General features: G+C 34.8%; 6 protein-coding genes across 6 annotated transcripts; 4 read left to right on the top strand and 2 right to left on the bottom strand.

The window, feature by feature from the left end:
• LOC104705364 (histone H3.3) lies at window positions 30–1,053 on the bottom strand. The gene is made up of 3 exons (XM_010421349.2): window positions 865–1,053; window positions 407–574; window positions 30–280 (listed from the first exon to the last, which is right to left on the bottom strand). The coding sequence occupies exons 1-3, from the start codon at window positions 934–936 to the stop codon at window positions 110–112; spliced, it is 411 nt and encodes a 136-aa protein (XP_010419651.1). The 5' UTR covers window positions 937–1,053; the 3' UTR covers window positions 30–109.
• On the top strand, window positions 6,588–7,436 carry LOC104705365 (auxin-induced protein 6B-like). The gene has a single exon (XM_010421350.1). The coding sequence runs from the start codon at window positions 6,673–6,675 to the stop codon at window positions 7,120–7,122; it is 450 nt and encodes a 149-aa protein (XP_010419652.1). The 5' UTR covers window positions 6,588–6,672; the 3' UTR covers window positions 7,123–7,436.
• LOC104705366 lies at window positions 8,706–10,370 on the bottom strand. Its single transcript, XM_010421351.2, has one exon. It carries the CDS (start codon window positions 10,052–10,054, stop codon window positions 8,867–8,869), a length of 1,188 nt encoding a protein of 395 aa, XP_010419653.1. The 5' UTR covers window positions 10,055–10,370; the 3' UTR covers window positions 8,706–8,866.
• Window positions 14,039–16,615, top strand: LOC104705367 (polynucleotide 5'-hydroxyl-kinase NOL9-like). The gene is made up of 9 exons (XM_010421352.2): window positions 14,039–14,172; window positions 14,467–14,660; window positions 14,904–15,001; window positions 15,103–15,142; window positions 15,249–15,406; window positions 15,505–15,688; window positions 15,793–15,970; window positions 16,071–16,170; window positions 16,256–16,615. The coding sequence occupies exons 2-9, from the start codon at window positions 14,494–14,496 to the stop codon at window positions 16,435–16,437; spliced, it is 1,107 nt and encodes a 368-aa protein (XP_010419654.1). The 5' UTR covers window positions 14,039–14,172; window positions 14,467–14,493; the 3' UTR covers window positions 16,438–16,615.
• On the top strand, window positions 20,236–22,031 carry LOC104705369 (aspartyl protease AED1-like). The gene is made up of 2 exons (XM_010421355.2): window positions 20,236–20,436; window positions 20,572–22,031. Exons 1-2 carry the CDS (start codon window positions 20,268–20,270, stop codon window positions 21,810–21,812), a joined length of 1,410 nt encoding a protein of 469 aa, XP_010419657.1. The 5' UTR covers window positions 20,236–20,267; the 3' UTR covers window positions 21,813–22,031.
• LOC104709081 (F-box/kelch-repeat protein SKIP6-like) lies at window positions 23,524–24,714 on the top strand. Its single transcript, XM_010425748.1, has one exon. The coding sequence runs from the start codon at window positions 23,524–23,526 to the stop codon at window positions 24,712–24,714; it is 1,191 nt and encodes a 396-aa protein (XP_010424050.1).

A 25,679-nucleotide genomic window follows, 5' to 3' on the forward strand; every position in this document is an offset into this window, starting at 1 on the left:
AAAAAAAAAAAAAAAAAAAAAAAAAAAAAAAAAAAAAAAAAAGAATCCAAACATTATCCTAAAACATCATCCATCATTCGTAATCTCAAAAAAAGAAAACTGAAGAAACTTAAGCACGCTCCCCACGAATTCTCCTAGCCAGTTGAATGTCCTTGGGCATGATTGTCACCCTTTTAGCGTGAATTGCGCAGAGATTGGTATCTTCGAACAAACCAACAAGGTACGCCTCAGCCGCCTCCTGAAGAGCTAACACAGCGTGACTCTGGAACCTCAGATCCGTCTGCAAAAAAATTATAAACCTAATTAGCCAAAAACCCTAATTCCACAAGAAACCAACTAATTGAATGATTCGACCAAATTCCGCAGCTAATCTAAAAACTAATGAGAAATCAAAAGAGAATAATACCTTGAAGTCCTGAGCAATCTCACGAACAAGACGCTGGAAGGGAAGCTTGCGGATCAACAATTCAGTACTCTTCTGGTACTTACGAATCTCACGAAGAGCCACGGTTCCTGGACGGTAACGGTGAGGCTTCTTGACTCCTCCGGTGGTTGGCGCTGATTTCCTCGCCGCCTGTATTTACCAAAAAAAAAAATTTCCCCAAAACTAGTAAACCCTAGATCCCCTTTTCAACCAATTTCGTTACCATAACCTCAAGACTCAATTCCAGATCAGAAAACCTTAAAATAACATCGTTTTCACTAGAAAGAAAGATTCATAAGCTCAAAGATTCAAATCGATTCAGAAAACGCAAGATTCAAACCCCCAATTCGACAAAACCAAACCCTAGATACAATTTAACCGTACAGAATTGAAAGGATTGAAGAAGAAGAAGAAGAAGAAGTAGAGGAAGAAGAACAAACCTTGGTGGCAAGCTGTTTCCTGGGAGCTTTACCTCCGGTGGATTTCCTAGCGGTTTGCTTAGTACGAGCCATCGTTCTCTTGAAGATGCGTAAAAAAAAAAAGCCCTTAAGAGAGAGGATTTGCTAATGAATCAAAAGAAAGCGAGTTTTTGTTTTTTGTTTGCTTTGTGTGTGGGGAATAGTAAAAAGGTTTATTATGAAAGTATATATAGGTGAATGGTTAGTCGGTTAATCTTAGTAAGATACATAATGACATTAACCCTCAAGTTTTCGACGGTCAAGATTACGTCGATGAGAGAGAAATCCGACGTTGGCGATCCGCGTCTTTCTTTCTGATTGGTTCAATTCTTATGCGGATCGATGACGTGGATATTTGTGTTTCTTTTCTACGTTTGAAGTACGTAATGACGCGATTTGATCAGCTTGTTTGGTAATTACCGGATGATGGGCCGATTCGTATCTCTTGGTATAAGTTTAGCGTTGGGTTCAGGCCCACTTAATGTTATTTATCGATCCGAACCAAATTTGATCCAACCGTTCCTAACCGATATCCGGAAATTTGATTGGATTTTTAATTGTACCGATATCCACTCTTATATCTACGGTATAAGTGGAAAACGTCAAGTTTGACAAAAGGAAATACATAATCTCTCAACTTTATCGTCTTGTCTAAGTTATGAAGAACAAGAACCCTTAAAAAGGTGTTAGAAATTTCTAAATTAAAGACTTAAATAAATCCAAAGATTGCATGTTCCACACACCATCCATACTCGTATATGTCTCGATCTCTTTAACTGTAGAGACCTTAGAATAGAGAATTGTCTTTTCTTTATCTTTTTAAACAGACATAAAGATATTAATTCGAGTTAAATCTTCCTAATATGCTTTTATAAAGTTTAACTGCAATCTTTTAACAGAACTAGGTTTTGATAAAAATTATATATGATTGATTACGGTAATAAAATATTATTTCATAAAAAAAATTAAAATTAGTACTAACGAAAAAAATTAAATTTCAGATACACAATTTTTAAAAATATAAAAATCAGTTGTGTTATAAAAATCAAATCTAATAAAAAAATCATAAATTTAACTTGACGTCCAGGCGAGGCAAATCAAACTAATGACCTCACATTTCCTAAATCATTTTCTTTGACCACCAGAAAAAAGGAAACAATTTTATAATCATGAATTTAACTCGTTTTCATATTTAATTGATCGCTACCACCTATGTTTTCGTGTTTTTTATTCAATGTTTTTTTATTCTTCATATTCTTTTTTGTCATTTTCATTGTCAAATTTTGTGTTAATTGTTATCGTAACTTTTACCGTTTGGTTCTTCGTTATACTCTTTTTCTTCTTCTTCATATTCTTCCACTGAAAAACATTTTTTTAGACTACTACACAACTTGTTAATCCATCAAACTCCAAGAACAAAATCATTTATTTTCTCATAAAATTTGTGAAATTAATGATTACCAGCATAGTCAACACATGCACCCAATTATTGACAATTTTATTCATATACTTATTTGGTTTTAGATCCACGCGTTTAGAAACTTCTCAAACCAAAATCCTTACTTGGTTTATAATATTTTAAAAACATAATAAAATATACTAATAATTATTTATTTAATATGAATCATATGATATATAGAAATATGAATACACTATAAGAACATATTAATTATAAATAAATAATATCAATTATATTATACCATCAAATAATATCAACCGTATCATATTATCAAATAACCATAACCGTATATAACAGTAACCGCTTGAACCGTAACCATATTTAAACGTAATTGTTTAACCGTTTGTTAAATGGTTCTGGTTAAGATTACAAAAATTTCTAACCATAATCGATGGTTAATAAATCTTAACCGTGACAACCGTAACCCTGGTTATGCCTATGTATAGCTAATAAAACATGTGTGTTTGTCGTCCATCTTTCTTCTTTAAACCTCAAAATTTTACTCAAACATCAAATTAAGGTCTTGCGATGTCAATCCTTCTTCCTTATACCCAAAAATAAAAAATTAATAAAAAAACATCAATTCATCTATAAAATCATACACAAAAATATGTTTTACAGCTCATAAGAAATAAAAAGCACAAATGTAGATAAATAAGATAATTTATGTTTTGCATCAATATTTATTATATTTTAAACTTTTAAAAGGTTTCGAAATATAAAATTTGAACCTTTTAAAAAATTTCAATATTTATAATATTTTATACTTTTAAAATTTAAAACTTATAATATTTTTGAAAAAATTTAAAGCTAAGAACTTTTAAAAGTTTCAATATTTATAATATTTTATACTTTTAAAATTTAAAACTTATAATATTTTTGAAAAAATTTAAAGCTAAGAACTTTTAAAAGTTTCAATATTTATAATATTTAAACTTTTAAAATCTTTAAATATTATAATATTTTTTTGAAACTGTTTTAAGTTTTAATTTGATCAAATAAAAAACCAGATCAAACCAAAGAAAACTTTTAAACTTGGACGCCTGATAAATCAAGTTTTTCTGCTCATTCGTTGTTGGAAACATATTAATCTTATTTATACTGGTTTTGAACCATTGTCTAAAACATTTCTAGCCGGTGTGGGATATTGTGCTTAGTTCTTTCATTTTCATAAATTTAAAATTTTCCTTTTTCTAAAAAATTCTGTAAATTTAAAAAATGTTAAGGAATGACATGTCAAATCATGATAGGTTGTTAAAAACAATTCTTAATATGGAAAATTTTGGAAATTGTATAAAATGTTAATAAGTGATATGTTAAATTTTTATTGGTTGTTTAAAATCTGATGTTGACGGCCTTGAGAGCTTATGGTTCCTATTTTTTATTAGTATAGATGTATATGTTTATGTGCTCTACTTGTGTATAATAATCTTTATTAAAGGTTTCTTTTCTAAAAAGAATGATTGAGTGGAGAGTTAACGAATTCACTATTCCGAAGTTATACGTGGAAAGCTAAATGTAATACGGAGTACCAAACATTAATTATTCAAGTAACGTGTTTACCCTTCTGCTTACGGCCAATTACACCTAATCTGATTCACTTAATATGAAAATTGAAATAAGAAGATCAAGTAATTGTCTCTATCCATCTAATGAAATGTAATAAGGTAACCAAGTTTTTCTCTTTTCTTTTAGGTAAGGACTATAAGGAGATTACGAAGTTATATATAGTCTTCTTATCTACCTAGTTAATTAATCGATCGATGATATAGTTGGGTATAATTTATAACACACAAAAATAGTGACTGATCCCAATTAAAGCTCGTATTTTTCAATACATGCATATACATTCAAGTTGAGCATATAAACATGGTGCACGAGGGCAAAAAACATGCAGTACTCCAATGCCCATCGATTCGATCTCTTGTACTTCTTTTTATATACCAAAATATATACTTACCCAAACAATTCAGTCGTTCGAATACAATAATACTGTAATAGCTGCAGAAGTATTAATGGGGGAAATTAATAAGAGAAGATTAAACGAGAAGATCCTTAGAACACAACAAGTAAGGGTTAGTATGTAACCAATGGGGAATGTATCTAAGCGCTTCCATAACATGCACTTGGATTGACCCAACTTTATACATTTGAATACATATATTTCATATTCTTTACTTACATAAATCATATTTACTTGATTTAAATTTAATAACTTGAGTTAAACTGATATTATAAATTGAAAATATTATAAGCAAATCATCCCACATGCAGTATATATGATATGTATGAAAGAAGATATATAGGAGCTCAAGATCTTTTGACCATCCAATGTATGATTTTGCTCTATGAGTTTAGTTTAAGGTGATATATTTAATTGTTACTGATCTATTGTGGGGACTATCTAATTAACAATAGTTTGTGATAATATGATCTGACGATAATATTGAGAGACAATCAGAATCAAGTTTACATTTTCCTCATATATAAACCGATAAATATTTTTGGGTTCTTGTTGCTCATGATATAACTGGAGCTCAGAAGTTAGCGCACATGGGGGCGTGGACACATTCGTAAACTACAAAAATTAATGCTTTTGTACGCCGCATTACATTATGTCATTATTGTTCGTTTCTTATAAAATACTTATAACTTGTCTTTAGAAAATGAATTAAATTGATTTGCCTCTGGTAACATAATCTTTACAACAGAAATTTATGTTTTGACTATACAACTCGAATATACAATTAAAATTGCATTTGTTTTAGTATATATCCTCCCTTTTCCAGCTATGCATGTGATGGGTTTCATTTCTTTCTATTGATTAACTAATTTAAAACCCCGTACTTCCGTGCGCTTAAATTAAACACTAGTCTTGAAAAAGACATTAATTAAAATTTGTATATAAGTTGTTTCTCTTAAACATTGTTTATTGTTTTAGTTTGAAGATTTGAAAGCTAGCTTTGACCCTAGAGCGGCGGTTGTAGCCACGCCTTTGCTTGTACGAGCACGAACTAATGTGTCTCTTAAAAAAATTATATTTCAAATTGGATTGGTTATAAGAACAATTATTTGCTATGATATATGGCTGCCTTACATGCAGTTGCCAGTTATCGATCATTAAGGACTTCTAATACTTGACGTCGCCTCCCATAACCAAACATTTAATTTGCTGGTCCTCCATGATCGGTCGAGATCAGCAAATATAGATTAACTCGTTTTGCTTCGAGAAATAGCTACATGATATAGATTTGAAAATTAACAAAAGGTATTATACCATTATGATTATATGATCATATCTTTCATGATAATTTTATAAAAATACACAGATGTAGTATTATGTTACTAGTAAACTTAAAACTAGTTTTCAGTTTTGTTGGTACCTATATATGATCTCATCTAGGTTACCTCAATGTGGAAACTGAAAAGAATTTGATTATACATCAAACTAACAAGATGATGAACATGAAAACATTCATACCAAAAAAGAAGAAGATGATGAATATAAAGATAGAAATGACAAAAAAAAAAAAAAAAAAAAAAAAAAAAAAAAAAANTAGAAATGACTCTTAGTGTCTCTAAATCCCAAGGTGGTGTTTTAAAGTCATTCCAAAGACTGGTCTTCTTTTCCAACACTCCTTTGTTTACATCAGCCAGCACATGCTCTTATTTCCCTACAATATAGTCATATACTACTACAAATCACCTCACTTTTGTAATAAACGTGACGTTTCTTTTTCTAACTACAAGTATTGGTTTATTTAACTAGTACTACTAATCATGACAAATTCATTCAATTAATACCAAGCAATTTTTCAATGACTGCCAGTTTATCATGTTTTTTCATGATAGTCTCTCATTAGCATATTTAATTAAAAAACCTATAGCTTGGATTTTATACGAACCAATCAACCACTAAAATTCACATGTCGAATCCATCATAAATCAGACATATCCAATGTATCAAGAAGAAAAAAAACACACAAGATCTTTAATGTTCCTCCTTAAGAATCGTATCTCATATCTCTGCTAACAAAAATAATTAAAACTAATCTCCCGAATAATTAATCTAATCCGTAATCACAACACATAATCCTGTTTCATCCGGCGCAAGAAGCCAAAAAAAAGTAAGAACTAACGTGGCAAAATCGTAATTAACTCGAATTCCCAAGGGCATTATGTCACTCCATCTACTATATAAACCTTGTCCCTCCCAAAAAGCTCTCAAATCTCTCCTCTGCTTTCACATTCTCTCTGTTTCTTCTGTTCTCACACTCTCTCCGCACGAAAGATTACACAACAAAGCTAAAAAGCTTGAGCAATCGGAAAAAATGGCTGGAGCAATCGGGAAATGCAGCAAGATCCGTCACATAGTGAAGCTGAGGCAGATGCTCCGGCAATGGCGAAGCAAGGCGAGAATGTCGTCGTCTGTCAGACGATGTGTACCGTCTGATGTGCCGTCAGGACACGTAGCGGTCTACGTTGGGAGCAGTTGCAGGAGATTTGTTGTGCGAGCGACGTATCTGAACCATCCGATTCTCGTGAATCTCTTGGTTAAGGCCGAAGAGGAGTTTGGTTTTGCTAACCAGGGTCCGTTGGTTATCCCATGTGAAGAATCGGTTTTCGAGGAATCAATTCGGTTTATAACCCGGTCAAGTCGGTTTACTTGTACCGAAGATTTGAAGAAGAGCCGTCACGGTGGTGTTAGGAGCAAGCTGGATCTGTTGATGGAGTCTCGGCCGTTGCTTCATGGCGTCTCCGAGAAGGCTTTCATCTGGTGACTCGGAAGTGAGTCGTTTGAACCGGGTTCTGGTTAAGTGATTCGGGTCCGCGGTAACGGATAGGCAGGAGATGGCCGTGAAAGGTGGGGTGAATTATTTCACCTGAGTCGTCCCGGTTCGAATCCGAGTTATTTATTGAATTATTATTGTTACCTCTCATTATTTATTTTGTAAAAATCGACCATGACGATATGTATTAGTGTTGTCGTTGTGTCATTACCAAAACAAATTAATTTATTTGTGGTCTTTACATTTATTTTTATCAGTTTTACACACAAATCTCATTTGGTTAATTCCTCTATACTTTTACAGTTGTAAAGTTTATCATGCTATAAATAGAATTTCATTCGTTAAAATGTGGTAGGTTTTTATTTACGCTTTAAACAAATTATAACCAAATTAAAATATTTAAAAGATAAGTAACCAAATGGTTATATATAAGATTAAACACATATAATAAACACTTAAAATTTGGATTTTTTTTCTTTTTTTTTTTGCAAGATTGTCGTGAGACCAGTTCGATTAAACCTACAAGACGATCTAGCATGAACTAATCCCGAGTCATTTTTTTAGGATTGGCTCGCACTGGACTTCGACGAGCCTTAGCTCTAATTTGATACGGAAACGTTTTATTCGTCAAGCCGAAGTAGTGGTAAATTTATCTATTGCAACGTACTTGTTAGAACTGGATTTGATGATTTTTTTCTAAAGCCCAAATCGGTTAAGAAAATAGACTGGCTGAGATGGACCGGTCTGGCCCATGAGAACAGGCAAAAAAGCTAATGTCAACCACTCCGAGAAAAAACTATAATGACAAGTAAAAAAGTCCTCGAGAAAAATTTAGTCCGTAGATGATTACATGTCGATCCTAGTGTATGCAGTAGCATAAGAAAAAGCGCATAAAAATCTGTAAATATGTTCGTATACTAGTTAACATTCTCTGCAACTTGTAGTTACAAACGAATGATGATGATGAAATAAAGTAGTTATAGTAACGTAAAATTCGTAATACGATGTGTGGAAAAAGCAGAAGAATAGGGAGGGACACAAATGGGACCCCTACTTCACATGTTACAATGGTGCTTTGTCGGAAAACATGAAATATTTCCCAAAAAGTGCCCTCTCTCTCTCTTTTCCCTTTCTTCTTCTCCATCTCTCACCTCACGCCACACGCCAATCATAAAAAACGCATCTTCCCCGCCCCTTAACTTCTAATGTTATTCCAATTACACCCGTTCTTTTAAAAATTAATTGACACTCTTACACCCTACTAGTACTTGGCTGGTTCCCTAACGTTTACAAAAATGTAAAAGTGGAACCGTTGTAAAGTATTGAAAATGGACCACCACAAAAAAATAAAGATAAAGACGTGTTCTCCCAAATCCAGAGCTTAATTGGACTATTATCCAAAGCCACCGAGTTAGTCAACATTTGACAACCAATCTTCTCAACTAATACAACAAGACACCGCCATACGTTACCAAGCTTTTTACCATAGTATATACACTTCAACTTCTTGAAACTAAACAATAGAATCCAATGTTGAAATTAGTAGTCATCATAATTCATTACTCAAATAAAGGTATACGAAAAATTGAATTTAATATTAAAAGAAATTTACTCCAATATTTTTTAATCTTCTCGTCCGTGATTTCAGATTGGAAAATAATGTAAAAAAAAAAAAAAAAAACACAATTTTTGACCGTAACAGTAACTTTCTTTTTTCCCCCTCAAAAAAATAACCTCACTTAATCCAAGCGTAAACGAGTAATGAGAATCCAAGACCATTGCCGGAGCCAGTACCAGACGAACCTCCGCCACCGTACTCAGCCTCATCAGCACTACTAGCCCATTCCATCACCGACGAGCTACAAGCGGACGAAGCCGAAGACATTGAAATCGAAGACGACGACGAGCTCCTCTTACTCCTCACAAACCTCTTCCTCATCTTCCTCCACTCTACAATCCCTTTAATCCCCAAACTACTCCCACACTGCTTCGGCTTTTTCCACAGAACGACACCGTTTCTATTTCTCTCATTCTCCTCTTCTTCTTCTTCTTCTTCTTCTTTCCTCTTCGTTTCGCAAACCTCCTCTGCTTCTGGATCACTCTCGAATCTAAACATAAACACGGCGTGTCCTCCTCCTCCGTCACCGGAACTTTTACTCTGAAACAACCAATTGTAAACATCCCAAGAGATCTGAACGTTAACACCATCGATTTCAACTTTCTCATTCCCTCTAAACTTCCATCTAAGCCTCTTGATCTGAAGAACCTGTTTCGAATCGACGCTGAAACAGAGCTTAGCGTCTTCATCAACACGGCAATCAATAGAAATCTCTCTGTTCTTTCCACCGAACCTCGCTTTAGTAGTGAAAACCCTAGCTCCGAACACATGCTCTTTCCTCAACAGAAGAGCTTGCGGATTCGTCGGAGGTTTCGCCGATTTAGCGCGAGCGTAGGCTTCTTTGACTGAGTCTCCGACTAATAGCCCCATCTCTCCGTCGACGACTACGGCGATGTAGAATCCGGATCTAGGTTCGGATCCGGAGTCGAATTTGGCTTTGGTCAAGTCCCAGAAGACTTGGATTTTGGGAGAAACGAATCTGGATCCGCGTTTTTTCCAGAAAGCTAATGTGTTTAAGTTGAGGTGGAAAGATACGGCGGAGGAGAGAGAGAGATCGGCGGAGGAGAAAGAGAGCGGTGAAGAGTGGTTGTAGTAGTCTTGTGAGTGGAGGAAGAGGTTCACTGAGTGGCCTCCTAAGAAAGTTCGAGACCATGTCAAATAAAACACGCCGTGGTCTGTTTGGTATAAGCAAGTTGTGAGATTCGGATCTCCGGATGATAAAGGAGACGGTGATTGTGACGACGGTGGTGGTGGCGGCGGATGACTGTGATGATCGGTGGTAGGGCGGAGCCAAGACGGAGACATTTTTTTTGTGTGGGTTTCTGATTTTGGGGAAGAAGAAAGAAAGAAAGAAAGAATTTAAGAGAGAGATTTACGGGAGTTGTGTTTTGGGAAGTTTTTGCTTTTAATTTTTAAAAGGGGAATTATATATATAATAAGATGTTAAAAAATGTTCATAAAATGGAAAGTTTTATAATAATAATGTTTGGCTCGAATCATACGTAAAACGATGTGGATGAGGATTGATAGAGACATAAGCTTAGAAGAATTATACGAAAAATTGAACTATATGATCAGCTTGCAACTTGTATACTTGGGCATGAAGAACTGACTTTGTCAACTTGACTTTGTTTATGTATTGAGAGTATTTTACTTCTTCTTCTTCTTCTTCTTCTTTATTGAAGCTAAGAACAATTTAGTCTGATATTAGGAGATAACACAGTAAAAAGGCGTGTATTGTGTGTAAACAAAAAAAATTAGTAAACATATTATTAACTGTTCGATTCTGAGGAACACGTTATGATAACAGCCTGCACACTTGAAGGTTCATTGGAGAACATAATCAAGTTTGGGTCAATTATTTCACATTATATACAAACACTCATTTATAGTTTTAACATACCTATTTATAGTCCACAACTAAGTTATATTGATACGCAACATTTTTATATGTTGTTATTAACGCTAAATAGAGTAGTTTGCTAGTAATAGCATGCTTAAACCTTTGACAAGATTAGTGTGCCAATTAAAAATGTATCCCTTCTGCTGCCTGAAAAAAAAAAAGGGGACAAATATATAATCGGTTCGGTCGAATAAATATCATATACATTGTGTAAACATCGTTTTCTATGGGTTTAATATAATTATGTTTTCACAGGTTTTATACTATTATTGATTTCTCGAGTTATTCGGATACGTTGGCAGACAGCTAAAAGGAGGTGGATAAAGTACTCATTGAGTCATTGAAAAAAAGCATATCCATATTATTAGTTTGATATTTTGTTAGACCTGTATTTTCTTTTATATTGTACTATAAAACAAGACGGGCTTTGAAACTTTAGGTTCAAGAAATTAAAACTGTAAGACTGCTAAACTTCTGTTATATAAGTATAATTAGATACGTGTATAATATATGACAACCCAATATAAGCCATGTATTATTTGTTGTTATATACCAAACATTTAACTTATTCGAACCAACATTATATATGATAAAATATTTTTAAAAACAAACTCAACTACTTAACTAGAAATGTTTGATATGACAATCAAAAGTTCAAGTTTCGTTGCGTTCCCATTTCTAGTATATTAACACAGTTTGAATTCTTTTACCGTGAAAATTTAGGGGTGAAGAAAACAATTTTATTAACTAAACTGTGATTTCTCCATTAATAAATTGGTATAAACTCATGTTTACTCGCCTGAATAACGGAGTACAATTAGCGTGACGTCATATCAATCCCAAAAGAGTCTTTGTTGTCTCATCCCATAATCTTTGGATTATACCCACATGTTTTTATTGTACAAGAGTGAGATCTTTGATACACACTAGTAATAATTTATTGCTAGTTTAGATGGTTTGCTTCAAAATTACTTTGTTCCCTATCTTTTGACAATGAGATTATATAAAGTACAGATGTATATTTTCCTTTTAAAATGCAGCAAATGGATATGCTTTTATTGTTTTTCTTGACGTTAAATTTTGTTTATCGTATGTTTTTTATGTCATTATAGTTAGATCTTAAAAATATTGTTATTGGTTAAAAGAAAATAAGAAAAATAGAACGATGAAGACAAGAGTAAATGGTTGACTGTATTTTCTCGTGTGGAAGACTAAGACCAGGTCAGTTTGAAACGACAACACGCTTTTGATTTCAACTTAAACCCCCTCTCGGAGTCTCCTAACTTCATTTTCTTATAGTGTGTCGTGTCCCTTCTTAGATTCTCATTTCAACTTTTTCATATAGCTTTTTATTTATAAACACCTACTTCATTAATAATATCTTTGACTAAACGACATATATATATATATATATATTTTTATAAAATATATTTTTGGTGAAACTGTGGGTATGATTGGTAATCTTCTACCAGAATGACAATAATTTGGCTGTTCAAAGAAAAATCCTAATAAAAAGGTGACAAAAGATAAGGTTAAAATAGGCAATAAACACCTAAATGACAATAATTTGGCTGCTCAAAGAAAAATCCTTATGAAAAGGTGACAAAAGAAGAGTTTGAAATATGCTAATATCACTAATCAGAATGACAATAATTTGGCTGTTCAAAGAAAAATCCTAATAAAAAGGTGACAAAAGAAGAGGTTGAAATAGGCTAATATCACTAATCAGAAACATTACCATTAAACCAAACAATGCTCATTTTGTATAATAATAATAATGACATATGATCATAATTCGATATTTTATGGTTATCATCAAGTTCATGTCATTTTTACACCCATAATAAACTAGGCTACAAAAGTATTTAGGGGGTGTTATTGGAGATGTGATTTGTAACCAATAACTGGTGGTTATTGGTTTTATGATTTTAATGGATTTGGAAATCCAAACAAAAATCATGTGTTATTCAATCATTAATTTTAAAATATTTATCAAAATTTTGTGTTATTGGTTATATGATTTACAAATACTTGTTAAAATCCCATGTTATTCATTTAATGATTTGTTTTTGGATTTCAAAATCCACAATATGTTTTAAATGGATTTGAATGAATTTGGAAGTGTAAAATAGAAGAATTCAAATCCAAGGATAAAACATGTTATTTCAAAATCTATGTGTTTTGATTTTTAAAATTTACAATTTCATATGGATTTAGAAATCATCTCTCCAATAACAGCCCTTATAGTTTCTTGGATTCTATTATTATCATCTGATTTCATATGTAGGTTATATATATAGCTGTTAAACTTTAGCTAGAAAACAAAAAAAAATGTATGTATTTATTAGTTAATCAGATCCGAGAACCTTGCTAGTGGACAAAAATCAAGGGTTAAATTGTGAAGATAACTATGAAGACACTAACAGTGTTGCGATCATACGTACACCGTTGTTCCATGTGGGAATTTTTCACTAACTTGTAAATCACTTTTTAACTTATTTCTATTTCAGAGTGGCCTCTATATAAATAATATTATGTACGCATTATAAAATATATGGATGTTGTTAATAATTAAATTCGTCCGGCGGAATATTAGCTGCCACGAAGTAATTGAGATCTCGGACTATCTATGTATGCTGCAGGTTCATGTCTCCAAAGCCATTATTTTATTGAAATTATATACGTACCTAAAATGTGAACCACTTATACCAAAAAAAAAAAAAAAAACAATTGTGAACCACTGCATCGAGCAAAAAAAATATGAGAAAAGAGAAAATGAACAAACCAAAATATATAACCACTAAGGATATAAATAAATAATAAAAAGGTCCGTTTATGTTTTGGTTTGTTCACCTATATACAGTCCGTTTATGTTACATGTAATATACACATCGTTTCTCGGGTTGTCTATTTCGAGACAGATTATAATCAAATCGCATCCATATCCCCCATACGATTATTCTTAATATTTAATTTGTATTCGTTGTGATAATTTTTTGTTGAAACAGTTAAACATACAAATTTTGAGGTTTATCTCTCTACTCTTGATATTTAGTTTGTACTCTTTATTTTATGTGCCATATGTTGAGACTTGAGATAGATAAACCGAGCTTTGTATCCGGTTCTGCAATATAATCAGTACGTTTTTAACATGCAGGTGTCGAAGTTGGAACAAACAAAAATTAAAACTATCGGTTTTTATTATAAAATTACATGATTTCGAATTCGACCATAACCAAAAAAAAAGGAAAAGAAAAAAGAAATCGGATATTTATCAGACCTTGGTCAAGGTTTGACTATACCGGTTTTTATTTGGAACCAATTCTATTAATTTTGGTTTAATTTCCGGTTCGATTTCGAAAGCATTTAGAAATTAAAAGCCCTAATATTTTTTATCGTTCCCTCTTCTTCTCCGACGGCTCGATACCTTCTCCTCTGGTCCAGAACACCAAATCGCCGGTTATTATCTCTTCCCCGACGATTGGTTTCCAGTTTCGTCACTCTCCGTGATATTTAACAAGTATGTTTACGTTGAGCTTGATTCTCTCTACTAAGATGTCTTAGCTCAATAGAGACTTTACCTAGGCATCATCGTAAAACTTTTAGATTGTAAAATCGAGCTCGTTGTTAGGTACTGGAATCTAATTTAGATGCATCAAATTCGAGTTGAGTCTGTTATAGCCCTGTGTTTTAAGTAGAAAAGGATCAATTTTTTTTTGTTCTTTGTTACAATACCATAGCTTAAACCCTTTCTTTTTGTGAGTTAAATCTTTTTGGTATGATGTTTAACTTTGTGTACAATGATTTATACTAGAGAGAAAGAAAGCACGAGTTGGCTGCAATGTCGGAAGCAGAAAAGAAGTTGCCTTTCATACCAGAGGAATGGTCGGATGCAGCGAACTCTGTTTCCCGCAGTTCGTTGCAACCTGTTATAGCTTTGGTCTGTGGCCCTAAAAACAGTGGCAAGAGCACATTTTCACGCAACCTTGTTGAAGTTCTTCTCCAAAGGTTTTATTATTTGCTTATCTTCCACTCCCCTCTCTGAGTATCAGTTCTTTATTTGTGTCTTTTCTCAGTGAAAGATGTCTCATTTGAACTCCTCACAATATACCATTTGAACTATAATTTGAAACCTGAGTGTTCGGAGACAGTCTGCTAGTTTGAATGGATCCAAATATTTTCTTTATTGGCTTGTGATGGCTGCTTTGTTTGGATACGTTTTGTTGAAAAATTATCCTCTGTGGTTAACAGATACAAAAGGGTTGCTTATTTGGACACTGATGTTGGCCAGCCTGAATTTACTGCACCTGGTTTTCTTTCTCTCACAGTTGTCGATAAATCAATTCTAGGTACCCTCATTCTTATCTGCTTTGACGATTCCTCTTGCTGTTTGCATTCCTAAAACTTGTTTTCATAATGCTCTTTCTGTCTGTCACTTATGACTTTCTAGAATCGGATTGGACAGTTCCATGCGTTAAGACACCTGAGAGGTAGTTTGATTCGAGCTAATATGTTCTTGGAATCAGTAGGACCGCGTCTTTGGTCTAGAATTTAAGCCATTTGTTCTCATTTCTGTTTTATTATTTGATGATGCAGATGCTTCTTCTATGGTGATGTTTCTTCAAAGAGGGATCCAAAGGCATATTTAAGATATGTATATACCTTATTCGATTACTACCAGCTATACTTCTGCAAGTCTAGCGAGAACAAAACTGAATTGCCGCTTGTCATTAATACACCTGGATGGGTTAAAGGTACTTCACTCTCTTTTATCCTTTCAAAACAATAGAGTTATGTTTAGGAATTGGATATGGTTTATTCTTTCACTAATATAATGAATCACAATCTTTAGGAATTGGATATGATTTATTGGTGGACGTACTGAGATATGTTTCACCTTCCCATGTTGTGAAAATCAACATTTCTGCTTACAACAAGAACCTACCAGCTGGGTTGTTCTGGTTAGACGGTAATGATGATGAGACAGCTCACTTGATAGAGATTCAATCTGCTTACAAAGACAGATATAACCGATCGTAAGTCCTGTACAATGCTAGTAATCGAACAATCTCATCAATATGCTTTTATTGTCTGTGTAGTAGTAGTTACATGTTTCTGTATCCTGTTTTTTTTTTGACAGCGTTTTAATACATAAGGACGGTCACTTGATGAGGGACATGCGTATAATCGCCTACTTCAAGCAATGCATTAAAGGAAAAGAAGTAAACACGATCAAAGAACTAACCCATGAACTCGCTTCACATACTCCTTATGAAGTTCCAATATCGAGTTTGACAATCAACCATCTGCATTGTCAGGTAGAAAATAAAACAGTGTGAAAGGGTCATATCATTATCATGGTAATCTATATAAGATATGATGCCAATAATGCGTTTCTCTTGTTTTTGTTCCCTCTAGATCCCAAGTACCGAACTGTATTATAGTTTGAATGCTTCCATTGTTGGTTTGGGAGTTAGCAACCACGTGTTTGAAGATTTGCCATCATGTCTAGGTCTTGGTAAGTTGCTGTTTTATCCATTGCAATCAGTGAAAAAGCCTGTGGAATATGGGATAATGATTATTTATTGAAATTGGTTAAATAGGAATCGTGAGGGGAATTGACACAGAGAGAGGAATCTTGTATGTGATCACTCCAGTTCCAGAAAACGTAGTTGAGAAAGTGGATCTTCTATTGCAAGGCTATATTCAGATACCTACTTGCCTCTTAGAGGTGAAGGATTACAGGTCGCCATATTTATCTCCCAACGTCTTAGCTTCCACCTAAAATTTTCTTCTTCTAAGACATTTTTTGCTCAGCTTTTTTTCTTTCTTCTGGTTACTCTGTATCACTTCATCTTACCAAGTTTCAGTCTTTTTCTTTCAAATATACATATATTTGTAACCTCATATTATGATTGCCTTACCTAAGGCAAAATCCAAAAATTTCATCGAGGTTAACCAAAGCATCTTTCAATATGTGTTAGACTTAGAAGTTAGAAGTGAAGGCTCTGCTTACTCGTTCATCAACTTCTCTTCTTTTAAACTGGTGTTATCTACTGATTAATTTCGTTCCAACTTCTCTGAAGTTTAGCCTCAAATTAAAACACTCAATTCCAAATTTGAAGTTTGAAAGATCAAAATACAAAAGACCGAATCTATACTCAAACTCAATTCAATAATGGTTTTTTTTTGCCTAAATTTCAAATTTGATGTATTTAATTGCATTTTATCTAACTTGAGTAGTCTAATTTTTATTATTCAACTAATAATGACTAATTGTTGAATAAGTTATTTGAACATCCAAAATCAAAATCATCTTATACTGTTCAAAAAGTTAAACTAAAAAATATAGCAAATATTATGTTTTAAAGATAAATTCACATAAACACATTATTGAATTGGGGTATACGCCAATAAAAATATAATTATGGAATTTTGATCACATGTATATTATTTTTTGTTTGATCAAGTATTATGTTCTCATACTTGTTTTTCTACCCAACCGTTTGAAAATTGAAAATAAAGTAATAGGCTTTTTTTTAGAGAAAACATAAAAATAAAATAAAAAAATAGAAAATAAAATTGTGAATTTTCCGTAGTATTATAAGTTGGTATAAACTCATGTATTTTTTTATTTGTATAATTAACTCATGTACAAGATTGAATTTTACAAGCCTGAATAACAAAGTACAATAGTTTATGTGATATCGATCCCAAGAGAGTCTTTGTCTCATCCCATAATCTTTGGATCATACCCACATGATTTTATTGTACAAGTGAGATCTTTGATACACACTATTAATTTTTTTTTTTAACAAATGATACACACTAGTAATAAGAAACAGTTTCATGTAATAATTACGCTTAACTTATAGCTAGTTAGATGGTTTCCTTCAAAACCACCTAACCGGTCAATATTAAACCGATTCTTAAAAGTGATCCATGGAAGAAGTAGATTTGATGGTTTTTAAGGTTCCACCAAGTTCCATTGGAACGAAAGGTATAAGAGAATGCAAGACGTCTGTTCTGGCTGCACGCACAAAAGCGCCACTGCTGCTACCTACACATATTCACATCACAACTCTTGAACTCTCTATCTCATCAAACCCACCTCTCTACTTTGCAAAAAAAACAAACTAAATCCTTCTCAAATTTTGCAAAAACGTACCTGGTAAAGATGTTTTAAGTCCATTGTGTCTTTAATCGCAGGATCTATGACGCATGGTAACTTTGTTCTATCAGTGAGATAAGGCATTGCCTGAGGAGAAGAAGATAAAGAGCACAATTCAAGATTTTTGACAATGTTCCAAGTCTTGAAAGAGTCAGAGACTATAAATGTATGTACTCAAGTGATGATGGATTGGCATTCACCGGGAGCTAGTTTCTCCACAGGCTTTTTCCCAAGTAAAAGCTCTAACAACACTACTCCAAAAGCTCTTTTCTGTCAATTTGCCTATACTCGACAGATTACTAATTCAGGGTTTACCGTCTAGAAGATATTCTGGTGCAACATAGCCAACTGTCCCTGAAAGTTTATAATCTTGTTCTTTGGACCATCAACAACAGCAAGACCAAAATCTGAAATATACATTTTCATACAAAATCTAGAGCTTGATGAAACAGAAATATGAAACAGACAGCACAAAGGAATATGAGACCAAAGCGTTACGACTTCTAAACATTGATTTTCTTACCTTAGCATTGAAACTACTATCCAATAATATGTTGGAGGATTTCAAGTCCCTATGAATAATCGCTCAATGACAATATATCTCATCCACCGTCTACGGGATTTCGATATAATATAATCAAATTCATAATGAATTATAATACAATACTCCCTTTTAATTATGCAAAGATTCATATGTGGAACCAACGACATAGATTAAATATTATTTTGTTAATGAACGACCTACATGATATATTAGTCAAATAGATAGGAGTTTTAGTTAGTAAAGTATCGATTAGATTTTTGGTTAATTACCAAACAGTAATATATATATATATATACTAATACTAGTATATGTTTTAGGAGACATAGTAGTAAGTCAATAATGTAAATGGTGATATTTGGACGAATATTTGAGTTTCCAAAACCCAAAGAATTAGGGATTGGTCATTTTCTAAGTTTCTAGAAATTAGGAGGGTACAGATTCCAGCTTTCGCCCACTTCTGCCACAATTAAGATTCTTTTATTAGAATCTTTATCTTTTGTTCCCACTTGTACTCATTATATTTTTGTTTTGGTCCACACATCCAATTAATTGAGGTTTCTTGTGGACTTATTATCTCAATCATACTCCGATGTTTTTCGGTCACAAATTAATGTGCAATCACTTTATTTACTTTTCTTCCCTTTTACAAAAAAAAAAAAAATACTAACCTATTTACTTTTTTAACAGATAAATTCTATAATGGCTCGGTTTTGTTTTTCCAAGTTAAGAAAGTAAATAGAGTTTTTTTCGAACATACTGTATATAGTTAAGAAAGTAAATAGATTGGAGTTTTTTTATCACCACCTATAATTGTTTTTACGTGTAACTATCGTTGAAAGTAAATAGATTGGTGTTATAAAAGAACTAACCAATTTCATGTTATAATTATAACCAAAAAACAAAAGAAGACTCATGTAATTGCAATGCTCTAGAGGGGGTAAAATGAGCATAGTCAGAATTTGTTGAATATCATAATAATCCTTTGTGTATGTCTCAACTGTGGTTCTACTGAGAGCTAAAAAAGAGTGGAAAGGTATGCTCTCACACAATTCAGGTCAGCTCTCTTCTTCATCACGGTCATCATCATTTTGCCTTCTTTCTTCACAAGGTGAGATTATCTTAGCCCAATTTATCTCAATCTCTAATGATTCATTCTAAGTATATGATATAGATGAATACAACATATACATCTATATTTTAGTATAAAAGTTTTTAGGTCAACTAGTACTTTAATTAGTTTTTTAGTCAACTAAATTCGTCTTCAGCTAATTAATATTTTATCTAAATGCTACACTCAGAAGGAACCGCTCTTTAACCCTTCTCCGTCTTCTACCTTCCACAATGTATCGTGTTTCATCGCTCCGGTTATGTTAAACCGAGTTTTTTTTGTTCAAGTTTCAAATGAAATTTCGAATTTCACCCGTACGTCTACTTGGTCCCAAGAACAGAATAACATCAATATCTAGTTGAATGTTTGCTTATACAGCTGACTTGGGGAGACTTGGAGTCTGATGAGAGAAAAACAAAACATACAAAAAATAACAGAATAACATCTAACATCTAGTTGAAATTTATTACAACCCCTCAATTATATTACGCTTAACTTGTAGCCTATAGACAAAATAACACGCTAATAATAATATGAGAGGAATTGTACAACACCTTTGGTTCGCTGGACTTGGGAGACTTGGAGTCAGTCTCAAGAGACGACATTTCAAACACAAATGGGATGGAGTTTTTTTTCTTGTGATAGGTATGTGATGCTTTAACAGCAGCCACTAGACACTCATCTTCAGCAAAGATAATAGCTATAAAAAGGACCAACTAATTTCATGTAATTCAGTAACAATTAATTTTATTGTTGAGAGAGAGAGGGAGAGAGAGTGTGTGTGTGTGTGAAATGAGCATAATGAAGAACTTCTTGAGTATGATAATTATCCTTTGTGTAAGTCTCAATTGGTGTTTAACTGAAGGAGCTGAAAAAAGAGAGAGTGGACAGGTTGATTTCTACACCATTCAAGTCAGCTCTCTATTTCCTTCATCATCATCTTGTGTTCTTTCTTCAAAAGGTGATTATCTTAGCCAATATACTCTCTAATGATTCATTAATTATGTTATAGAAGTCTTTTTCCCCCTCTGTATATATGTAAGTTTTGGGTCTCTTATGTTAAATTTTTTTTAACATGATATTTTTTGTTGTACAGGATCTAATACCAAGTCGTCTCTTCGCGTGGTGCATATGCACGACGCTTGCTCGCATCTTAGGAGCAACAAAGATGCGAGAAGGAGAATTGACCATGAGGAAATCCTCAGACGAGATCAAGCACGGGTGGAGTCCATCCACTCCAAACTGTCGAAGAATAACGCAGATGGAGTCAGCATGACCAAGTCGACCGAGCTACCGGCTAAAGACGGAACCACAATCGGTTCAGGCGACTACATCATAACAATAGGAATCGGGACACCGAAGCACGATGTATCGCTGATCTTCGACACGGGAAGCGATTTGACGTGGACTCAATGCCAGCCATGTCTTGAAAGCTGCTATTCGCAACAGGAACCAATTTTTAACCCTTCTACATCTTCTTCTTACCAAAACGTCTCGTGCTCATCTCCAATGTGTGGAAACAACCCAAGTTGTAATTCGGATACCAATTGCAGATACGGAATCCGTTACGGAGATGGATCGTTTACTGTCGGAGTCCTCGCCAAGGAGAAATTTACCCTAACGAACTCTGATGTCTTGGATAATATTTACTTTGGCTGCGGTAAAAACAACACAGGAACTTTCAACGGTGCTGCTGGGATTCTCGGCCTTGGCCGTGGCAAACGCTCACTTCCGACGCAGACAGCGACGACCTACAACAACATCTTCTCCTACTGCCTCCCTTCTTCCGCAAGTAACACTGGCCATCTTACCTTTGGATCCGCTGGAGTCTCTGGATCCGCTAAATTCACCCCTTTTACTTCCTTCCCAATCCCATCCCTTTATGGCATTACTATTGTTGGTATCAGTGTAGGCGACAAGAAGCTAGAGATTACCCCAACCACATTCTCGACGTACGGTGCTATAATAGACTCCGGAACCGTGATCACTCGCCTCCCTACCAAGGTCTACGCGGAACTGAGAAGCGTGTTTAAGGAAAAGATGTCGAGTTACAAGGCTACGTCGGGACGCGATATTTTTGACACGTGTTACGATTTCACTGGCTTGGACACAATTACAATCCCCAAGATTGCATTCTCCTTTGCCGGCGGCACTGTCGTAGATCTTGCTGGAATAGGGATTTTGTATCCGTTGACGCGGTCTCAGGTTTGTTTGGCGTTTGCAGGGGATAATGAACACATTCCCGCCATCTTTGGAAACGTCCAGCAAAAGACGATTGAAATTGTTTACGACGTGGCTGGTGGACGAGTCGGCTTTGCTCCCAATGGTTGTAGCTAATCAAACAAAACAGAACAAAAGAGAGTGTTACGTAATGTAAGGTTTAGCACATCAATTAGCCTTATCCCTATGAAGAGTGAATGAATTGATTATTAACAGAACACAATATAAGATATATATACAGAGGAGGAGACTAATCACGGAGATTGAGATTGATATGCAATCTCCTAATTACATGATTGACATACGAACATAAGTGTGATTGATTGTGTTTCCTTATTCCTCTATATAAGGTATGAGAAAATTAGAATATCACTACAAAATATAGAATATGTGTCACTTTACTATATGAAATCACGTTTGATATTTACTAGTTGAATGTATTACAGAATTTCGAGAAAGGTAAACAAAGAAATTCACTGCATTTATCAGTCATCTTATATATATATATATATATATATATATAACATGTTCTCCGGCAAGAAACGTCAATATCTTCAACAGTCACCGAGCATGCAGCTGGAATCAAATTGGACACAAAAGCAAATTACCGTCAAAATCAAACACCATCTCCTCTAAACCTAAAATACCCGTATGTTGGTCTGTGTGGCACGATTAAGCCAATAGTACATCTTCCAGAGAGATCAGAGTGTGGGGCAAATATTGTGGATCACGAGAGCAAATAATACATACGTTGTTTCAAGCAGGAGAATAATGAAAAGAATGGATATAGATATGTGATCACCTCCCGATCGAAGAACTGAAAATAAATCAACTCAAAAGAATCGTGGCATCACGTTAGATTTCACTTGCACCAAGCAGCTAATTAGAAACTCATACAACCCAAGAAAAAGGTACAATAAGTCAATAACCAAAAGAAAGGTACTGTATTAATTAAAGAAAGGGTTTTGTAGAAGTCTCTTTCTCAATAAGAGGTTTTGGGGTTAGGAAGTTTCTATTTTAATTTTGAAAAAAAAAAAAAAAATAGAAATTTATTAATTTTGTTATTTAATTTTATAAAAAAATGAGGGCATAAGTGGTTTTTTATTATTATTGTAAACACACCAATAAGCTGCTTAGATAGGAGGAGGAAAGGGAAAGTACAAACATTGTTCTTAAAACATACTATGAAAGACAAGCTTTAATTAGAGCACGACTTGAAATGAAACAATAAAGATGACAAGATAATAAACAAAGGGGACCAGAAGTGGTAAAGATAAAGAGTTCCCCCGGGAAAGAGAAATAGGATTAGCCTTCCATCGATTCCCACACAAAAAGTAAAGCCACTCGTGGTGATGGATGACCGACCAATGATGCCGCATGGTCAGCCACCTTGATAAACCATAACGAACAGCGAGGGGTAAAACACTCTTATTGGGCTTGAAATGAGCATGGATATTATTGGGCCAGAGAAAGCCCTCGTTGCATAATTGATGGGCCAGGACCATTCCATGTCAATCCTCTGAAAACACTCCTATATATATTTTTACTTTTTAGAATGCTCTTTTTTCTTTTTTACCTTTTTTTGTTTTTTTCCTTTTTTTCTTTACCTTTTTTTTTCTTTTTGCCCTTTTAACCACTCGACAATGTAAAAATAAATAAATAACTAAAGACACAACCGATCTATAAATAAAAAAAGAAAGGGGTTGTGTTGTGTCTCGATCCCTTTTCACAGAAGCCCTAGCAGACAGAAGAGAGAGAGAGAGAGAGAATGGATCGATGAGAGAGAATGGATCGATCAGGTAATCAATCGAAATCGAAATCAAAATCAATGGAGGGAAGATGTGCGATTAGCAGATGTAGTCAATTGGAATTGAAAACGAGGAAGAATGAAACGACGACGGAGGAGTGTGGGTTCTGGTCGTTGCCAGATGATCTGATTGTAGACTGCCTGGCTAAGTTGTCGAAATTGGACCTGGTGGCCTTAGCGATGGCCTCCAAGAGGCACCGGCGTGCCCCAAAGTCCCATGACCTCAGGTTCTTGAGGTATCGGAGGGGTTGCGTGCACCCATATGTGTACGTATATATGCACATGTATCCAGATCCAAGCCCACGGTGGTTCGTCATCCACCCCGTGCAACGTCGGCTGAAACGGCTCAATATGGACTACTACTTGGATCCGGCCCCGGTTGAAGGATCCTGTTTCGTGAGGACGGATTGGGGGATCTATGTAATCGGTGGGCTCATCAACGGCAAACCCACATCGGAAGTCATGTTTTTTGATTCTACCGATCACACAGTGTGCCGCATTACGCCCATGAGGATGGTTCGAAGCGGAGCATCGGCAAGCTGCTTGATGGGCGAGTCCAAGATATACGTGTTTGGAGGGTGCTCGGACTCTGCTGATTCCTCAAATTGGGCAGAGGTGTATGATCTCGCAACCAGTACTTGGGAGTTCTTATCGGTCTCTGCGCCCAAGATGCCCCTCAAAATCCAACAAAGTGTGGTGCTGGACGACAAGAAGCATGTTTACGCGGTGGGTGAGGATGGTCAAATCTTTAATTTCTCAGTAACTGAATGTAAGTTTGAGGCAGCAGAGGACGGAAGAAGCGAGTCTGACGTAGCAAATAAAAACGATTGGCTTATGACTGATGAAGCATTGTTCTGCCGTGGTATCGGCGGGAGAATACTTTGGCGTCTTCCATTTAACTTGGATTGGAATGAAGTCAAGGGTTTGGAAGAGCTGCAGCAGCAACATATCATCAAACTCTGCATCTGCAATCATGAGAGGATGGCCATCTTCTGGGAAGCCCGGCCTCAAGGTCCTGATCAGAAGATTTTGGAGCTTTGGTACGCCGAGATTTCCTTTCAGCCACGCATGGATGGCGGGGTATGGGATCTTTGGGGGAACATTGAGTGGTCCGGTGCTGTCCTCTCCTCCGACATATTAGACTCATCATCATCATCATCATCATCATCTCGCCCCCTTAACTTGTTGTATGCTGTTTCTCTTCTTGTCTGAATATATTCCTTGTTATCTCTTTTTGTGATTTATATATAATTTGGCAAATCTCTTCGAATTGAATATTACAACAATAGCCATGGAATAATACACATATGTTGATCACTGATGGAACATTAATTCTAAGTTGATAACTTAAAACAACAACATGAGAGCACCTTATGAAATGAGAATACAAAAACGCTCATTCGTGCGTCCTTTGATAAATCAAGATATAACAACCCGCACAATTTTTTTACATGCATGATTTGAATGTAATCAAGATAAACACTCATGCTTCCTCACAGATACACGATGAGTATTTTTTTTTTTTTGGTAGAAAGATACACGATGAGTATTTGGAAGCACAAACAACCCGCCACCTAAACAGAGACATGCTGGCAACACAAATAGATTGTAGAACATGGCAGCTAATTTCTGAAAAATTCTCTTTGCCATAGTCTGCAACTCCTTTGCAAAACCTCCCCGTAATTGGTTTTTCTTCATCTCCTTCGACTCAAACTCAAAACCCTCTGCTTGAAAGAGACAGTGGCTGGATTGAATTCACTGCCAAAATCTGAGACATGAGAAACTTTATCAGACGTTGTAGAATGTGAAATGGTGTCGCCTCTGCCAGCAGCTTCACCGCCGGATAAGAAGCTCTTGATGCAACAACCTGCAACTTATGTGCGTAAACTCTTCGAAACCTGCAACAACATGTAACTTTGCCAAACACCACAATTGTGGCCGCCCTTGCGTCGCCATCGCTGCCACAGAGACAAGAAAGCTTTTCGAAATTTTAAAGCTCTGAAACGTCATTTATGTATCTTCTGTGATTGACTCCTCCAAAACACACAACAATGCAAACGCTTTTTGAATCAATATTCGTCGTCATGTATTGACACAAAAGACTGTCTATGTCAACGTTCCCACAGATCTCCATCACTGTCTTCTTGACAAAGGAAACCTGCCTGCCACTGCACCGC

The sequence above is a fragment of the Camelina sativa genome, chromosome 8 (genome assembly GCF_000633955.1).
Source record: "Camelina sativa cultivar DH55 chromosome 8, Cs, whole genome shotgun sequence".
In the NCBI taxonomy this organism is placed as follows: domain Eukaryota; kingdom Viridiplantae; phylum Streptophyta; class Magnoliopsida; order Brassicales; family Brassicaceae; genus Camelina; species Camelina sativa.